General features: G+C 36.6%; 1 protein-coding gene across 2 annotated transcripts in view; it reads right to left on the bottom strand.

Moving 5' to 3' along the window:
• megf10 (multiple EGF-like-domains 10) overlaps positions 1-18,410 on the bottom strand; it is a 62,362-nt gene that overhangs the window by 35,858 nt on the left and 8,094 nt on the right. For both annotated transcript variants that reach the window (XM_051908808.1, XM_051908810.1), the window contains exons 2-5: positions 13,084-13,202; positions 11,033-11,134; positions 10,446-10,546; positions 9,796-9,888 (exon numbers count right to left, since the gene is read on the bottom strand). In XM_051908808.1, coding sequence (XP_051764768.1) covers positions 9,796-9,888; positions 10,446-10,546; positions 11,033-11,134; positions 13,084-13,190 — 403 coding nt within the window. In that variant the 5' untranslated portion in view covers positions 13,191-13,202. The remainder of the gene's footprint in view (positions 1-9,795; positions 9,889-10,445; positions 10,547-11,032; positions 11,135-13,083; positions 13,203-18,410) is intronic.

Raw genomic sequence — 18,410 nt, 5'->3', positions numbered from 1 at the left:
TGAACAAACTCACCAACAGAGGTTACAGCAAACAAAGCTAGAGAGAAGAGACAATGGGAATATAAAGGCTATATATATATATATATATATATATATATATATGTATACACACATGGACTAATGACCTAACAAGACACGCCTGTGAACAATCAAGACAATAATCCAAAAAGAATATGAAACATGACCCAAAACAACCAATCAGAATATGACAAAGACAAGAGGCTTGTTCCACTTGAAGCAGTGCTGCACAGACTGATCTATGTATGACATCAAAGTACCGTGACAGCGATTTTAAAAGCATATGGAGCCGTCTGCTCTCTAGTCACTCTCACGATGCTTTGACGTCATACACCGATCGGTCTGTACAGCGCTGCTTCAAGACTAACAAGCCTAAGGAAAGCAAATGGCAGGATTCATGAGGGCAAGGGAATCACATGACAAACCAGGAAACAAGAAACATGGCTAAGGCAAAATTATAAAATAAAAGGCATGAAAATATAATGAATCAAAACCCAAAACCAATGTGACAATATGTCATATTTCTTCAGAGAGAATTTTTATTTCTTTTAATTTTCCACAAATTCTGAGCTATCTGAGGAGGTTTGAACAATTTCTACCGTCTCACTATACCATTATCCTTTCAGCCAGAGCAACAGAGGAAGCTCACGAACAGAAAACTGGAATTAAGATGTAAATTATCACATAGAATTTTGGTATGGTTCCACCACAAAATACATTTAATTATATTTGCATATATAGTAAAACCTACAATATTGATGTATTCCCTAGTGAAAAAAAGACTAAAATGTATTTGAAATACATTTATTTTGTGCTAAGTATTCTACAAATACATTTACATATTTATGTGCTAAATAAAAATACCATGCAATTGTACTTTTGTTATACTAAACTGGTATACTTAATGTCTGCTAAATTAGAACAACTAATTTTGTACTGTGATGGAATTTTTTAATTAATCATAACTAACATTTTTTTTCCCTTGCAGGAATAACATTTATATGCTTTTGAAACCTAAATGTCCCCAAAACTTGGACCAAAGTCAGTGTGTCTGAATCCTATCTGAATATAAAAAAGGAGAAATGAAAATTAGCTTGACAACTATCTAAATATAATAGCTCCATGATATTGAGTAACCAACAAACTAATAAACACATGATTTGGGCAGATCTTGCTTCACCTAGTAACAGAAAGGTTTGACATATGAAGAACCAATCATATTGTAGAATGCTTTGCCATGCCCCTATCCTATATAAACTGTTGTATTCTTTTTGCTGGTGGGATTCTCTGTGATTGATATGAGGTCCTCTGGCCATGATTAAAGCATATTCTAAGGCATAGTCTGGAGTCTGCCTGGTTTTTTGCTGTGCAGCAAGTTAAGGAACACTGAAGACCTTATTCCCAAGTAATAGTGTTCAAAAGGGGATGAGAACACGTTCGAGTGAGACTCTTAGGCAAGGTTAGGCAGGGTTCTGATTGCAGCCAGGTAACTATAATTCTTAGGCATCATATGCGGTCAGAGTAGTTACACTTAGGCGTCAACCTTTGCGGACAGAGTGGCATTCACCTGAGGATAATGTTGTGGGTGTCTGGGAGACCCGGTTTAACTTAAGTCAGGTGTGTTGGAGAAAATCTACCACAATTTGGCGAGCCAGCCAGGAGTCCTCAGAATTTCCCTCTGTCGGTGGATGGTGTTAGGTATTTAAAGGGTTAGTTCACCCAAAAGTGAGAATTCTGTCATTAATTACTCACCCTCGTGCCGTTTTACACCCGTAAGACCTTCGTTGATCTTCGGAACACAAATTAAGATATTTTTGTTTAAATCCGATGGCTCCGTGAGGCCTGCATAGGGAGCAATGACATTTCCTCTCTCAAGATCCATAAAGGTACAAAAACATATTTAAATCAGTTCATGTGAGTACAGTGGTTCAATATTAATATTATAAAGCGACGAGAATATTTTTGGTGCGCCAAAAAAAACAAAATAACGACTTATTTAGTGATGGCCGATTTCAAAACACTGCTTCAGGAAGATTCGGAGCATAATGAATCAGCGTATCGAATCATGATTCAGATTGCTTGTCAAACCGGCAAACTGCTGAAACCACGTGACTTTGGCGCTCCGAACAGCTGATTCGACACGCTGATTCATGAAGCAGTGTTTTGAAATCGGCCATCACTAAATAATTCGTTATTTTGTTTTTTTTGGCGCACCAAAAATATTCTCGTCGCTTTATAATATTAATATTGAACCACTGTACTCACATGTACTGATTTAAATATGTTTTTAGCACCTTTTTTTTTAGCAGGTCTTAGACTCAAAAAGGAAAAACGCTGCCTGTGTGTTCACACGTGGATTAAAGCTCTCACCTCAAATCGTGTATCCTCCTTGTGTTAGCTAATGATTTATTTTTGTTTTGGGACTATGATTATCACCGTGTTTTTAACATAAAAGAAAAAAGAGAAAAAAGAAAACTTGAACGAAAACCGTATCCATGCTTGGGCTGGAGCTTGGGCTGGATTGAGAACGCGGGACATCTATGCAGAGTTAGGTTGGGGCAAAGTGCAGGTGAGTGACCTCTCTCTGGGTAGCTGTTAGCTGACACACACATACCCTTGCATTCCTACATCTTGGTTAGGACTGACTCCCACGTTATTTTGCATCATGTAGGGAAAGTTGTTACGACCGATAACTACAAAAATAAAACCCCTAGACGGCTGTAGTAGCCATATATTTTGGTTTGTCATATTAGAGGTAGCTCGTGTCGTTACAGATGGGGACAAGGAATTTGTCGCAGACGCATTGAAACTTCTTTGTTTAAATTATCTCAAATTTACTGTTAGATGTAATGTAATTACCTTTACAAACTATACATCATTAAAAAGATCTAAGACTCAACCTTCAATTTTTGACCTCTGTTTTACTCTCAAAAAAAAATCTGAAGCCACATTACATCACAGAAGTTTTTTTAAAACACTCGACTTGTAAGTTTGGAGCAAAAACATGGTTTTAATCTCATAAATTGTCATGTTTTGTGGGTGTGCTAAGCTAACATGCTAGCTAGCCCATAGAGATGCACCTGTTCTGAGCAAATGTAATGCAAATAAATAATTTTGAATTGTAAAGCACACTGAATTTTTTTCTGAAACTGAATGGGGCAGTTTGCACCACAAAACAATAGAGACAATACACTGAATGGATGCTTAGAAGATGACAATAAACATCAGCATTTTAGAGTCTTCTCAAAATAAAATCACATGACATGATCTTGAAAACATTTAATAAAACTCAAAGTTTTAGACTTGTCATCTTCAGATTTGAAATAATCCCTCGGTTTCACAGACAAGGCTTAAGCTAGTCCTAGACTAAAATGCATGTTTGAGCTGTTGTAACTGAAAGTATCTTGCACTGGCTGATCTTAAAATATGTCAGTGCCATTGTTTTGTCTCAGGATATTTCTAGTGTACATTTGTAAAAGACACTTAAATATCCTAATTTAACTAAGGCCTAATCCTGGCTTAGTCTAAGCCCTGTCTGTGAAACCGGGCCATAATGTGGTCAGGCATGTGGCTTTAGCTGCAGTGCATTTCTAGATTGCAACAAGGCCAACTTCAATTTTATTTTCATAAAGATATTTCATAAAAATAAATTTCTAATAATTTTACAAAACTTTGAAGCTATTTATAACTATTTTTTTCATTATGACAATAATTAATTATGACTTTACAATAAACTGCAAAGTGTCTGCTTTCAAATGAGACCATACTGCTTTTAGTGCAAAGGGTTAATGAAATGAATTTGTTTTAGTTTGGGTATGCCATTTCTTGGAATTTTTTCAAAAGCCAGGGGCTAACAGGTTAAGGTAGGACAGACTCCATATTTTTCCTTACAAATGCTTCTAAATTAAATAAAAGTTTCAACTAAATTGAATTTTGGATTCTGTTCAGAAAATTATTGAAGAAAACTGGTGATCACATTTAAATGGTGTTTTCCCTTGGCTATTAAGGGCAGTTATTATGGTTGAATTCAACCAAAGTTGTATTTGTTGAGTATTTTAGTTGTTGTGATTGAGTGCTTCCAGCAAGCTGTCAATATAACTTTGTTCCTGCAAAGAACAACTTGTCATGTATGCTGGAGTTAGAAGTGCTAAAGATTCTATGCTCATATGATCACAATCAAGGCAGTGATAGTGTTGGACGACTATAGACCTGTGCTCAGGGTGAGACAGTAACATTCTGAGTTAGTGTCAATGATCCTGTTTTAGACCTGTGTACACCCAGTAGAGCAGTGATAGTGTATAGATGCTAGAGACCTGACACTCGCCAGTGAATTTGAGTAGGTAGTGATAGCAGCTTCTTGACGGAACGCTGTCACCAGATTCGGGAAGGTGAAATGCCCCAAGAGGCTGTAGCACTACAACTTGCTCTTTGTTTGAATAAGACTTTAATTCTGGTTAAGAAATAAATGTTGAAAGAGTTGAATATGATTAATAGATCAATATTGTTACATTTTGAAATAAATAAATAAATGCTAAAATTGGTAAAAGTATAAATAATAGGAATATGCACCTGTGGAGCACTCTGTAAGAATTAGGACATTTTGAATAGTGGACAAACTTTAGAGTTTGATTTTCTTGTGTATTGGCTCAGATGGGTTACATAAAATTCAGAAATAGGTCTAAAATGATGAATAAATAGTAAGATAATAACTGCACGTGTTTAATTATTATACTCTGTATCTGAAGACATATAGAATGTTTATCCCATTATCCCTGGAAGACAGTATGAAAAGTTGATTTTGGTTTATGTTAACTAAGATAACTTTTGTGTGTTGTGTTGAATGAGAACGAGATTGGGTGACCAAGTTAAATAGAAATTTTGATTTGAACAGGCACCTAACAGACATCTTACAGTAATTTTAGTTCCTAGTAAGAGACTGACACATTGACAAATGGGAGTGAATAGACTGAAGTCTGGTCGACAAGATGACTGCAGAGAGATGAAGAGGAAGAGGCTGATGGGCCTTCAGCTCCCCTTCTGAAAGAGGAAGTTGACACTTCTAGAGGGGTCAGCGTGGAGAGGACTGATTAAGTGCAGGAAAAGGTGAAACTTTCACTTGAGATTTTTCCTATGGACAATTTTGCCATGCATTATGCAATTTTGTGGCAGGATCGATCAAAAGCCAGACTGAGAAGAGACAGAGAAACAACGGAACGGAGCACATACACCAAAATACCAGGCCTTTGAGTGCCATCACTGGCTGATGATCCAATTCAACAGATGGCTGATGATCCACTCAGAACACAGAAGGACTTCCATTCCCTCCCTTGTGGGCAGGTGCTGCATCTCAATGACCACTACAGAGACTGCATCAAATTCTGTTAATTATCATTTTAACTTGATTCCTTTTGATTATTCACTGTTCTCACAGCAGTTCTTTGTATTCTCTGTTAAACTAACATTCTGAATCTGCTTTCAATAGGTACCAGTCCAGTCTACTGTACATCTTAATGAAAGAAAAGGAAGTTCATTAACAGAAGTGGGAGTTTGACTCACCAATCATTTAAAACTGGCTGGATTTGGCATAGTGAGGGCTATTACATTAACCAACTAGGGGTAAAGCATAAATAGACTATGTAGAGTTCTCTGGCAAAGAAAAGGGAAATAGGGCACAAGGTGTCCAAAGAGAAAATTATGGCTAGAAAAGCAACAATATTGGTCACTCCATTTCGTTTAAAGGTAATTTTCTGGATTTAATAAGAATAATAACTGGTAATAAATGTTATTTGTCCATGGATCCAAGATTGTGTGGAGAACTACAATCTTCTAAGTAGCTCATGAGTTACAACAAAAAGTTTGAAAATTGTAATTGCGCAATGAATGACAAATTGCATTTGATAAATTAAAATTGGCTCCCTCAGCTGCAGGCCTATATGATTATTCTAAACTATGTAATCTATTTTACCCATGGTGACTGACATCAGACAATTGATAATTAATGTCCTAACGTTTAGACACTGTCGCAAGGGGAATGCCAGTGTGTCTACATTTAGTAGCTTCTGCCGTCGTCAAAGTTGTGTTACCCGTGAGATGGTAAGATGGTGTTTGCTGAGACACCAAATCAAATGAATCATTCCAATCTAAAATTTATTAAATTTATTAAGTGGGCCTGCAGGGCAAAATATGCCCAATAAAATAATGGCCATGGATGAATTTGGCTTAATATCCTGGCCTTATTTTTGTGGCAGGAATAAAACAGCGCATAACTTGGGAAGGCAGAGAGCAAGCAAGCTTGCCCTGTCCACCCCACACTTAACTTTTTCCTTTTGCAGCATGATGGATTTCATTGAACTGATTCTGTTCCAAATGAATAAAATATTGTCTTGTTACTGTTAAGAGTGGGTTGAGTGTTTTCCAGGTAAAAAGGCCTATGCTACTGAGTGAGATGTGCTTGAGAAATTATCTGATGATAATATGTTTCAGTTTGTAAAAAAAAAAGAGAAAACAGAGTTGAATTGGCTAATTTTTAAGAATAAAATTTAAATTTATAGTGCCTATCGTCCACAAGGTGGATAAATAGTGAGAATGTGAATTAAATGATATAACCCAAAATTGTGCATGACAGAAAATGGGTTCAAGTCTTGCTCATTGTATTGATAGCAATGAAAGTATGAAAGCTCAAAGGAAAAAAAAAGAGCCAGGACAGCCTTCAACCCACATGAAACTTTCACAGATCAAACTAAAAAGGACGACTGGCCAGATAAGCAGATGAGTTAATACATGTTGTCACTAACAAAGATACTTAAGGTTTGCATTCACAGGTGACAGCAACCTGGAAATGGTTTACTTCTCCTCCAATAAGGACCAGTGGATGTGCGGTTGTGATCTTAGGGAAAGATCTCGCAATGATCAGCAAAATGGTTGAAGAATGTGACACCTGGGTCCAAGTGTCTGAACTTAAACTACACCAACCAGCCTCAGCAACCCCACACAGCATAAAGTGAGCGATCAAAGGTGCGTGTTGGTAATGCCCACCCTCACCAACGAGGGAAAGCCCATTGCATAACTTTCCATGTTTAAATAATCACAGCAACTGTAATCATAATGGTGTTAATACTTATTTAATATGCAAAGATTTTACCCACCCATAGCAGACACTGAAGTCTTAAAGGAGACACGGCACTTAGAATGAAGTGTTCAAATCAGAGGGTCAAAAACAGGGTAGAAAATGGCCATTTATTTCGAAATTATGTCTACTTTGATAAAAAAAATTATGAGGGATATCAGGTGGTATTAAAGTACAATTTAGCAGTGACTTATAATGGGATGATTCAGTAAAGAGCATGTAAATAAAGTAAGCATGAAAAAATTGTTTTGATCGTGTAAGAGATGTTCAGAGGGGGGAAACTGTGATGGAATTTTTTAATTAATCATAACTAACATTTCTTTTTCCTTGCAGGAATAACATTTATATGCTTTTGAAACCTAAATGTCCCAAAAAATTGGACCAAAGTCATTTTGTGTGTCTGAATCATATCTGATTATAACTTAGGGACAGCTAGACAACTATCTAAATATAATAGCCCCATGATATTGAGTAACCAACAAACTAATAAACACATGATTTGGGCAGATCTTGCTTTACCTATTAACAGAAGGGTTTGACATACTGTATGAAGAACCAATCATATTGTAGAATGCTTTGCCATGCTCCTATCCTATATAAACTGTTGTATTCTTTTTGCTGGTGGGATTCTCTGTGATTGATATGAGGTCCCCTGGCCGTGATTAAAGCATATTCTAAGGCATAGTCTGGAGTCTGCCTGTTTTTTTGCTGTTCAGCAAATTAGGGAACACTAAAGACCTTATTCCCAAGTGATAGTGTTGAAAAGGGGACAAGATGTCATTCTACTCAGAATGAGATTCTTAGCCAACTAAAACTCTCGATAAATTAATTGAAAATTTCAACACTGCAAAATGAACCTCTAAATTTATGTGTACATTGTACATTGTGTAGCATTAAATTTGTGCATTCAACACTGGCTAGGATGCTTAATGCTGCAAAAAACAGGTTGTGAAAATTAACCTCTTTATATATGTGAATATGATAATGTAATCCACACTTTCCATGTTTAAATAATCACAGCAACTGTAATCATAATGGTGTTAATACTTATTTAATATGCAAAGATTTTACCCACCCATAGCAGACACTGAAGTCTTAAAGGAGACACGGCACTTAGAATGAAGTGTTCAAATCAGAGGGTCAAAAACAGGGTAGAAAATGGCCATTTATTTCGAAATTATGTCTACTTTGATAAAAAAAATTCTTACTAACATTATTAAAGGTGCAATGTGTAAAATTTGGGAAGTCTATTGACAGAAATGCAATATAATATACATAACTATGTTTTCAGTGGTACATAAACACCTTACATAATGAATCATTATGTTTTTATTACCTTAGAATGAATCACTTCTATCTCATCTGCCGCGGGTCCACCCTCTATGTTAAGTCGCCATTATGCACCAACATGTTTCTACAGCAGCCCTAAACGGACAAACACTCTACAGAGCACATTTCGTCACTATGTTGTTATTCTTCTAAATCGTTCGTAAAGTGTTATGCATCGTCACTACGTTGAATACGCACTAAGTAGTAGTAGTAGCAGTAGTCGTCTGGTTTATTAGAAGCAGAGACCGTTCTTTGTTAGAGGTAAGAAGAAACCTTATTGCTATACACAAGCTATTCTCTGTTTTCTCATGTCGGCCAGACAGCCACCGTAGCTTCTCCGAAAGGGAGGGGTGCGAGGGGTGTGCGCCGTTAGTTGCGATTCGCAACCTCACCGCTAGATGCCACTAAAATGTACACACTGCACCTTTAAGAGGACCTCAGGGAACATTACTCAAAAAAATCTGTGATGAATAAATGTTTCAAATACAAGCGTCTACAAAATCAGAGACAGATAATCTTACTGAGACACTACGGGCCAGATTTACTAACAGCTTGCGCCAGCGCAAACCCTCTTTTGCTGTTAAAAAACTACTGTCAGGATTTACAAAAGACACACAGTGAAAAATCTGCGCTGAAAAGGCGTAGACACAGTTATTTTTGCGGCTGACCTTATTGCATGTGCATTTGCAGGAGTTTCCCTTTCAGAAGCAAAATTTATAGGAGGAGAGTATTTTAATGAATCATGCAAGGCGATTTACTAAGGTTTGCACAAGTCAATTTACTGGCATTGGCGCCATTATTTACCGCCAAAAAAAGCATGTCTTAAACCAGATGCTAATTTGAGCTGCTCTTGGTAGATTGTGTTGGTCATTATGGAAATGATCCGGCTGCGTCTGTGTCCTTTAATTTGCATGTCAACAGTAGACTTTCCACACCCATCTGCGCTTTTTTGGAATTGTGCTCTCACACTAATTTGCCCTGTTTAGTAAATTTGGCCCTACATCTGAAAAAATTCATCATCCATTAAAAAAAAAAATCACAGAGCTAATATATTTAAAAACTAATGTCCAAAAACTAATAATCATTAATAGGCTGAGATGTGTTCATTTGTTCAAAGTGGAAAAAGTTTATAAAGATAATGTGTCAAGAGTGATTTTGTACACCAAGCAGCAAAAGCTCAAATAGCATTCTGGATGTCGTCTGTCATAGATTTGTGCTTGAAGACACGTTAAAATCCAGTTTAGGGTAATGGACAAGAGACTAGAAGAGAGAATGTGTGTGAGAGAGAGAGAGAGACAGACAGGCACAGCTGCAGAACTCACCACTGGAGCAGTCGGCCCCTCCCCAGCCTGGCTCACACTGACAGGTGTTGGGGGCCACACAACGGCCATGCACACATTTCTCAGCACAGTGGGCTACAGCGAAAACAAGAGAGAGTCAGGTCAGGTTTCAGTCCTTCTATGAGCAGAGCAGCAAACAAACATGAGTGGAAACCACATAAAACCCCATCAGATACACAGACACAGACTGTGATCCTAGTCCACTGGGAAATTTCATTGGCCCCAAATCCTGCTCTTCAGGATTTGATATGAAATTAGTTTCAGTGGTAAGTACCTTTGAGGGTATGTTAACATAATTCAGCAAACAGACTTAATATCTGTGAGCAAGAAGACGTTATAATGCAGGAGAAATTATCATGAATCACAGAAGAAAGTTAAAGTTTCCCTGAGATTAACAGTAACTCAGTGATGTGGAGAGACAGCATGTGATTACTGTTACTGTAAACACAAAAGACTCTTTCAGGACCAATAAAAGTGTCTTTGAGCTGATGCACTGCTATCTATCTATCTATCTATCTATCTATCTATCTATCTATCTATCTATCATCTAATCTTCTGATCAGCTGTGGTTTCAGAGTCTACAGTATTAAAAGTGCTTTAGAGCTTCTACAGGTTAAAAGTATAATACTCACGAACACATATATCTCTGCTTTCATAGAAGCCTGGGCAGCACTGAGACTTGCGGCGATGCATCGTCTTCTCCCCCCTGCGGTAGGCCGTCCTGTAGCTCACCCTAAAACAGAGAGGAAAAACTACAGAATTTCTCATATTAAGAATGCATTTATCTATAATCATTTATATATTACCGAATTTGGTAACACTTCACAATAATGTTCATTTGTTAACATTAGTTAATGTATTAACTAACATGAACTAACCATCAGCAATTCATTGGTCTGTATTTGTTAATCTTTGTTGATGTTAGTTGATAGAAATACAGCTGTTCATAGTTTGTTCATGTTACTTCACAGTGCATTAACTAATGTTAACGAATTCAACTCTTCATTTTAATAATGTATTAGTAAATGTTGAAATTAACATTAACAAAGATGTAGTAGAAGTGCAGTTCATTATTAGTTCATGTTAACTAATGTAGTTAACTAATGTTAACTATGAACCTTATTGTAAAGTGTTATCCTGAATTTGATACAAAATTTGTAAAATGGTTCTACAAAACCTTTATAAACTATGAAATCTAAGTGTTATAAACCCCACACACCTGTGCTGAGTGCATTTGAACCAGTTGAGGATGTCCGTGCAGCTGGTGTAGTAAATCTGATCAAACGGGTGAGCGTATGACTCCTGCACGGTCACTGAGTAACTGAAGAAGACACACACACATACACACACACACACACACACACACACACACACATACAAATGAAGACCGTGTCTCTGATATAAGTGTGTGTGGTCCTATTACTCCAGCACTAATGGCTAATGAGAACAGCAGTTATGTGCAGTTATTTGTGTATGAAAATGAAGTTGCTGACAAACTACAGACAGAGTGTCACATGTTCAATGTGTGTGGGCTACTACTACTGCTACAAAATATATGTAGAAAACAAATCAGTAAAGCAAACTGTTTACTTTAAACCAGCTCTTAGCTAGTTCTCTAGACACCTGTCTGGGTATTTGTGGGGCATCTTTAAGATATTCATAACAGCACCAAAAATTCCTGCTCCTCCAGTAAAACAGTTAATAGTGACAAAAGCTCTTTTGTTTCTTTTGGAACATTGCCTGTCGGCTGTGTAAAGTACAAAGAGCTTTACTTGTGTATAAATGAGGAATATAATTGTAAATAGCAATAGCTATCCGTCCAGTTAAAGTGTTCTTATTTGAATCTATTGTGAGTGCTACAGTATAATGAATTAACATACTTATAATGTATTCTGCAGCAGTATAAGTACAGTAAACACCCAGGACTATGTGAATGTGCTGAGAAATCTTACACACAAATTTTAGACACGTTTGGCCGTACGGTCACACATTCTCTGGTTTAGGAAACTCTTCCACATCGCACAGCTGTTCCCACACATTACTGAGTGAAAGTAAATCTAGCTGGGAAAGAAAACTCCATCTTTGTTCTTTTCAATCTGCTTTAATGGATTTCCGAGCCATTCCTTAATTTGGCCACGCACATCTTCTGCCTGTTAACACAGTGTGTGTGTGTGTGTGTGTGTGTGTGTGTGTGTGTGTGTGTGTGTGTGTGTGTGTGTGTGTGCGTGTTTGTATTTGTCTGTATTTGTATTGACTCCTCTGAGCTGAAGGAACTTGCCTATTAAAAAGAAGATCCTCTAAAATAAGCAGTTATTTGTGCTTGTTACAAAATGCAGAAGAAGAGAGGACTATAAGTGCAATAGTCCGACAGTCTTTTTCAGTATTTATCAGTAGGAAGTGATCCTATTAAACCCACTCAAATGTAGGTTTTACATGTTTTCTTAAACACATGTTAACAGAAAAAAAGTGAGCATTGACCTCCAAATTCATCTCTTTTACTTCTACAGTAATGCAATAATTTAATTATTGTATTAATGTATTCAACTGCAAACAGGACTTAGCAACACTTAGTCATAATTAACTTAAGAACTAAACAATTGATCACCCCCAAATAAAAAGTGCTAGACTAATTGGAACTAGTCACAGCACTTGCATATTGTTTCCCTATTGCTGATTTGATTGCTTCTGTTGTCCTCCTAATTTGTAAGTCGCTTTGGATAAAAGTGTCTGCTAAATGATTAAATGTAAATGTAAAAGTAAAATGAAAGTAAAAATTGTGCATCTGCTGTAAAACAAATCATTTCTTTCATACATTCTGCCTGAAAACCATGTTGGCTTATTAGGGTCACTTCCTCTATATTGGTCATGTCAGACTCAAGTTCAAACTCTGCTATGGAAAAAAAAAAGGAAGCAAAATGCATGAGAACAGTGACTGCAAGTAATGGGCTTCACTAGCAACATTTTTTAATTTAGCACTATAACAGGCAGAGACTGTTTTACAAGATAACTACTAATTCTCTACTACTAATATCACTATCAAATGTCCACAATGAACAGGTAAGTTATTTTTCTGACAACAGTCTTGTTGTGCTCAGTTTGCACTTATATCGGCAAAACACCAGAATCTGATCCAACACAATCTGACAACAGAGACAGAGCTTCTGTTACTACAAAAGAGACAGAAGACGTGTGTGTGTGTGTGTGTGTGTGTGTGTGTGTGTGTGTGTGTGTGTGTGTGTGTGTGTGTGTGTGTGTGTGTGTGTGTCTCACCTCTCCCAGTGACTGCAGACATTAGGGTCGTCCAGGTTGAGTGATGATGTCAGAGCAATCAAACAGCATGACACAGCCAATAGAAGAGGACTACAGGATGACATCATTACTGGAAACACCTTCATACAAACACAAAACACACCAAATATAGTTTGAATTCTCTCATCACATACACACATCACAAGAGATTCATTTTCAATTGTAATCATAATATTAATGACCTGTATCACTGAAACATTTCAAGAAAAGTAAAAACATTTGTCAAAATTCTACAGCAAGTTTAATTTAAAATGTCTTTGGTTCAAATAAATAGTTTATACAGCAGATCTGCAACATTCTAGGAAATAACTGGAAAAATAAAGTTGAATTTTTGGAATAAATTTCGAGTGATTAACTTGGGCACATTTACAGTCCCTTACAGCCGTCCAGTGTCTGCTGTGTTATGGGTTCATCAGCCTGTGGAGCAGCAGCATCCACAAAACCAAATACAGTTTTTCATCTAAATGAAACATGTCTGTGTTTTTCTCACACCTCATGGAGCAAATTAAAGGAATAGTTCACCCAAAAATGAAAATTCTGTCTTCATTTACTCACCCTCAAGTAGTTCTAAACATATTTACTACCATAGTAGGAAAAATAAATACTATGGTAGTCAATGGGGGATGAGATCTTTTTGGTTACTGGCATTCTTCCAAATATCTTCCTTTGTGTTCAGCAGAACAAAGAAATTCATACAGGTTTGGAACTACTTGAGGGTGAGAAAATTCTGTCATTAATTACTCACCCTCATGTCATTCCAAACCTATAAGACTTCTATAAGAAATCCGTTCATCATATAAAGCAATCCAGTCTCCTCAGAAAATTTGGACTAAACCACTCAATTCATATGGATTAGTTTTACAATCTCTTTATGAACTTTTTAAAGAATCAAATTGCTAGTCACGTAGCTGTCTATGGAGGGAAAGAAAGCTCTCAGATTTTATCAAAAAGATCTTCATTTGTGTTTCGAAGATGAACGAAAGTATTACGGGTTTGGAACGAATGAGGGTGAGTTATTAATGACAGAATTTTCATTTTTGGGTAAAGTAACCCTTTAACCTCTGTGGGTCCAGCATGTGGGAAATCAAATCCTGTCCAGATAGGACTGCTTGTGATTTTTTCATTTCCTCATTATACTGACCTTTTTCAAATACTGTAACAAAATCTGCATTTCTTGTTGTGCTGCTTAGTGCTCTATCACTATGTATTTAGAGATTTTTGCCAATTCTTGGGTAAATATCAAGCATAGCGTTAGTTCTGGCAGGTCACATCAGTCAAGCTTGCATCAGCTGACTCTCGGCTGATCCCCATCTACCTACAGGAATACCTATTACAGCATCCATATAAGGTCCATCAGTATTATCAGCAGCTCATGGCATTGCTCAGGAGCTAATTACCCTCCTCCATCCCCAGCTCCTCCTCTCGTCCAGTCAGGACTTCTGATTCCCCTTCGAAATTGGCTAATTTATCGAATTATGTTGTACATTAATGACATCTGCAATACATTTATGTTGGTTCTGTTCTGTTTACCCAAGGTGGGTTATTGCTGCTCTCCCTGCTCTTATCCATGCTAGGCTGCATGGATGGGCAGGGAGTTCTTACCCAGAACAGAACCATACAGCCAATCCAAACTGTATGCTAATTGTTAATCATCTTTGACGATAGTGGTCCTGACTGAATTGGTAGTTTAAATACTGCTGGCATCCCATCCAATGGAAAAGAAAATGAAATCATTAAGGGGCCACCATAGAAATGGCATCATATCCTCATCTTAATTTATCTTTATACAGTATTATATACTTGCATTTAATTAATTATGCACATACAGTATATATGCATGCATCGTAACACCGCAAGCAGAGAACTCTGTAGGACAGGGACCCTGGAATCCATCCATTTTCATGTAAAATTATACTTAAATTATGCACTTAAGAAATCCTGCCTGGAAACACTTTATATGCTCATAACATTCACATAAAACGATTTTCTGCGTAAGTCACATTAAACAATGCAAAACTTTTGAATAAAAACCCAACATGTTTCGCTGACTATCAGTGTTTTCAATACTCTCATACTTAAATGTCTTGTGCTGAACCCTTCACAATAACCGGCTGAATGGGTAACACTTTAGAATACTGTTCCTTCATTAATGAATAACTACACGAGAATAAATGAGTAATGCATTATTAACACTCTAGTAACTACTATTAACTAACAAGAAACTCTGATTAATGAATTAATAAGTAATAGCGCTCAGTTGAAGGTGGTAGTTCACTATTAGCTAATCAGTAACTACTATTTTTTTCATACCTCCCAGAGAACTACTAAGAACTACTATATACAGGTTCATAATTAACATAAATAATGCATAATCTATAATTAATTCTAAAGTGAAGGTCATGGTAACCCACTAGTAATGACTGAAGTATTACCAAATCCTTCAGAAGGAATTACTAATTATTTGGATCAGTATTCTAAAGTGAGAAACATAATAACTCTTTAGTAACTACTGAAGTCATTGTAATCTTTTGAGGGTTTTGTACATTTTTGTACAGTTTGGTATAGTAATTCCTTTTGATGGATTTGGTAACACTTAAGTAATTACTAGTGGGTTACCATGATCTTCACTTTAGAATACTGATCCAAATAATTAGTAGTTCCTTTAGAAGGATGTAGTAACACTCCTGTCATTACTATCCAAGACCTTACAAAACCACAAAAGATTACAACTGAGCACTGTTCCTTACTAATTGGTTAATCAGAGTTTCTTGTTAGTTGATAGTGTTAATAATGCGTTACTTATTTGTTCCTGTGTAGTTATTCATTAACGACGGAACAGTATTCTAAAGTGTTACCACTGAATGCTTTACAGACACCAAAGTCATTCTGACTACATTATCAAATTGTGACTGATGGAGTGTTTGTCAACAGCAGTCGCATCACAGTACAGATGCTCACATACTTTACAAAAATAACGGATGAAATAAGTATAGGAAAAACTGCTTATAGCTACACACCATATATGTTTACACTGAACTAGGAGATTTAGTTAATGGATTCAACAGTAATAAATGTCATTGTACCACAGAAAAAGTAATGTTTGCACAGTTTGAATTTGTTGGTCAACAAGCGAGTTTAAGAACAAGTACTCTAGTACTAGTCAATTATTCATGCACAACCCAGTTCATGCCTGGATGTAGAGTATAGTTGCCAAATGCCATCCAGATGGGCATATTCTGCATTTCACAACAAATTCAGGGTCCGTGAGAGATCCAGGAGAGGGAACGCTCTGTTAGCACCCTGCAGAGACACAAAGCGGTGGCCAGTCACATGTGCACAGAGACACTTCATCACGTCCTGTGGCAGGCCTGACAGAGAGCCGATCCTCAAAGACTGGTCTGAGGATTGAGATGTTGTTGTTGATATTGTGGATGTAGTGTGCACCAAAAAAAAAAAAAAAAGACGCTTAAAAGTGGAAAATGAATAAAAGACCTTTTAAAAATAAAAAATTCGTACAGACTAGGTCATTCTGTCTCTAGACTCAAATATCTTCAAATTTCCATCTCTCATCTGCAGACTCTCTAATGCACACTGACAAGAGGAGAAATGGAAAATAGGTGTGATGTGGACCTCTTGTATTTGTTTGTTTGAGATGAGGGGGTGTTTCATTTAAAGTGGGGGGAAAAACTTAATGTTTTTGGTCTCGTTGTTGTGCTCCTCAAACCATTCCTGAACCATTTTTGCTTTGTGGCAGGGCGCATTATCCTGCTGAAAGAGGCCACAGCCACCAGGGAATACCGTTTCCATGAAAGGGTGTACATGGTCTGCAACAACGCTTAGGTAGGTGGTACATGTCAAAATAACATCCACATGGATGGCAGGATTTCCCAGCAGATTGCAAGGTTTCCCAGCAGAACATTCTTCTTCCCATAGTGCAATTGTGAATTATAAAGTCCAATTCTGAGGAAAAAAAGACTGACTTATATCCCACAATTCTGACTTTATAACTCGCAATTGTGAGAAAATAAGTCAGAATTGTGAGATAAAAAGTTGCAACTACCTTTTTTGTTTTTTATTCAGTGGCGGAAACAAGCTTCCATAGTTTTCTATGTGAATATATTGTAAAATGTAATTTATTCCTGTGATCAAAGCTGAATTTCAACATCATTACTCCAGTCTTCAGTTTCACATGATCCTTCAGAAATCATTCTAATATGACTTGATGCTCAAGAAATATTTCTGATTATTATCAATGATAAAAACAGTTATGCTGCTTCATATTTTTGCGCAAACTGAAAGAAAATAATACTCATATTCAGCAAGGATGCAAAATTAGTCAAAAGTGACAGTAAAGACATTTATAATGTTACAAATGATTTCTATTTTAAAAAAATGCTGTTTGTTAAACTTTTCATTGAACTTTTGTTCACTGAACTGAAATAAAAACCTGTCAGGGTTTCCACAATATAAACCACAAATATTAAGCAGCAAAAACTGTTTTCATATTGATAATAATAAGAACCATTCATAATAATTAAGCACCAATAATAACTGATCAATAATAACTGCAGCAAATCAGCAAATTAGATTTGTGAAGGATCATGTGAAACTGAAGACTGGAGTAATGATGCTGAAAATTCATCTTTGATCACAGAAATAAATTACATTTAAAATATATTAAAACATAAAATAGTTATTTTAAATTGTAATAATATTTCACAATATTACTGTTTCACTGTATTTTTGATCAAGATAATGCAGCCTTGGTGAGCAGAAGAGACTTCTTTCAAAAACATAAAGAAAAAAAATTCCAAACTTTAGAGTGTATGCCAGGCACTTAATGATGGTCAATAATGGAGTTTGCTTAAGACAGATGACTATCAGTGAGGAGTCCAGATGAACTGAAATCCTGGAAGAACAGCACAGAAAAAAGACACCTGTCTGTTAGAGACTCTGTCACTAAGACTGAATCAGCAGGGGAAACAACACTAGAGAAAGTGTGGAAAATCCTTCAGACCACCACTGTACTTCACTATATTAAAGGGCAGCCAGAATCTGGGTCTGAAAGGGCATTTATCATTTTGTAGAGGGCTCTCAACTGTTTTTAAGTTTAGACCCCTAGTTGATGAATTAGATCCAACTCAGGGTCCATCCCTAAAGTTTCACAGGAATAACAGGCAGCAGTTCATTCCAGCTACAAGCTACACATCAATCTCTCTAAGATGACCATAAAGGTGATGCATGGGGAGCAAAGATCCGCAGTAGTCAAAGAAGGTTCATGTTATCAA

The sequence above is a fragment of the Ctenopharyngodon idella genome, chromosome 10 (genome assembly GCF_019924925.1).
Source record: "Ctenopharyngodon idella isolate HZGC_01 chromosome 10, HZGC01, whole genome shotgun sequence".
Classification (NCBI taxonomy): Eukaryota; Metazoa; Chordata; class Actinopteri; order Cypriniformes; family Xenocyprididae; genus Ctenopharyngodon; species Ctenopharyngodon idella.
Note: the sequence above shows the minus strand (reverse complement) of the source record. Positions and strands in the feature narration are given on the sequence as shown.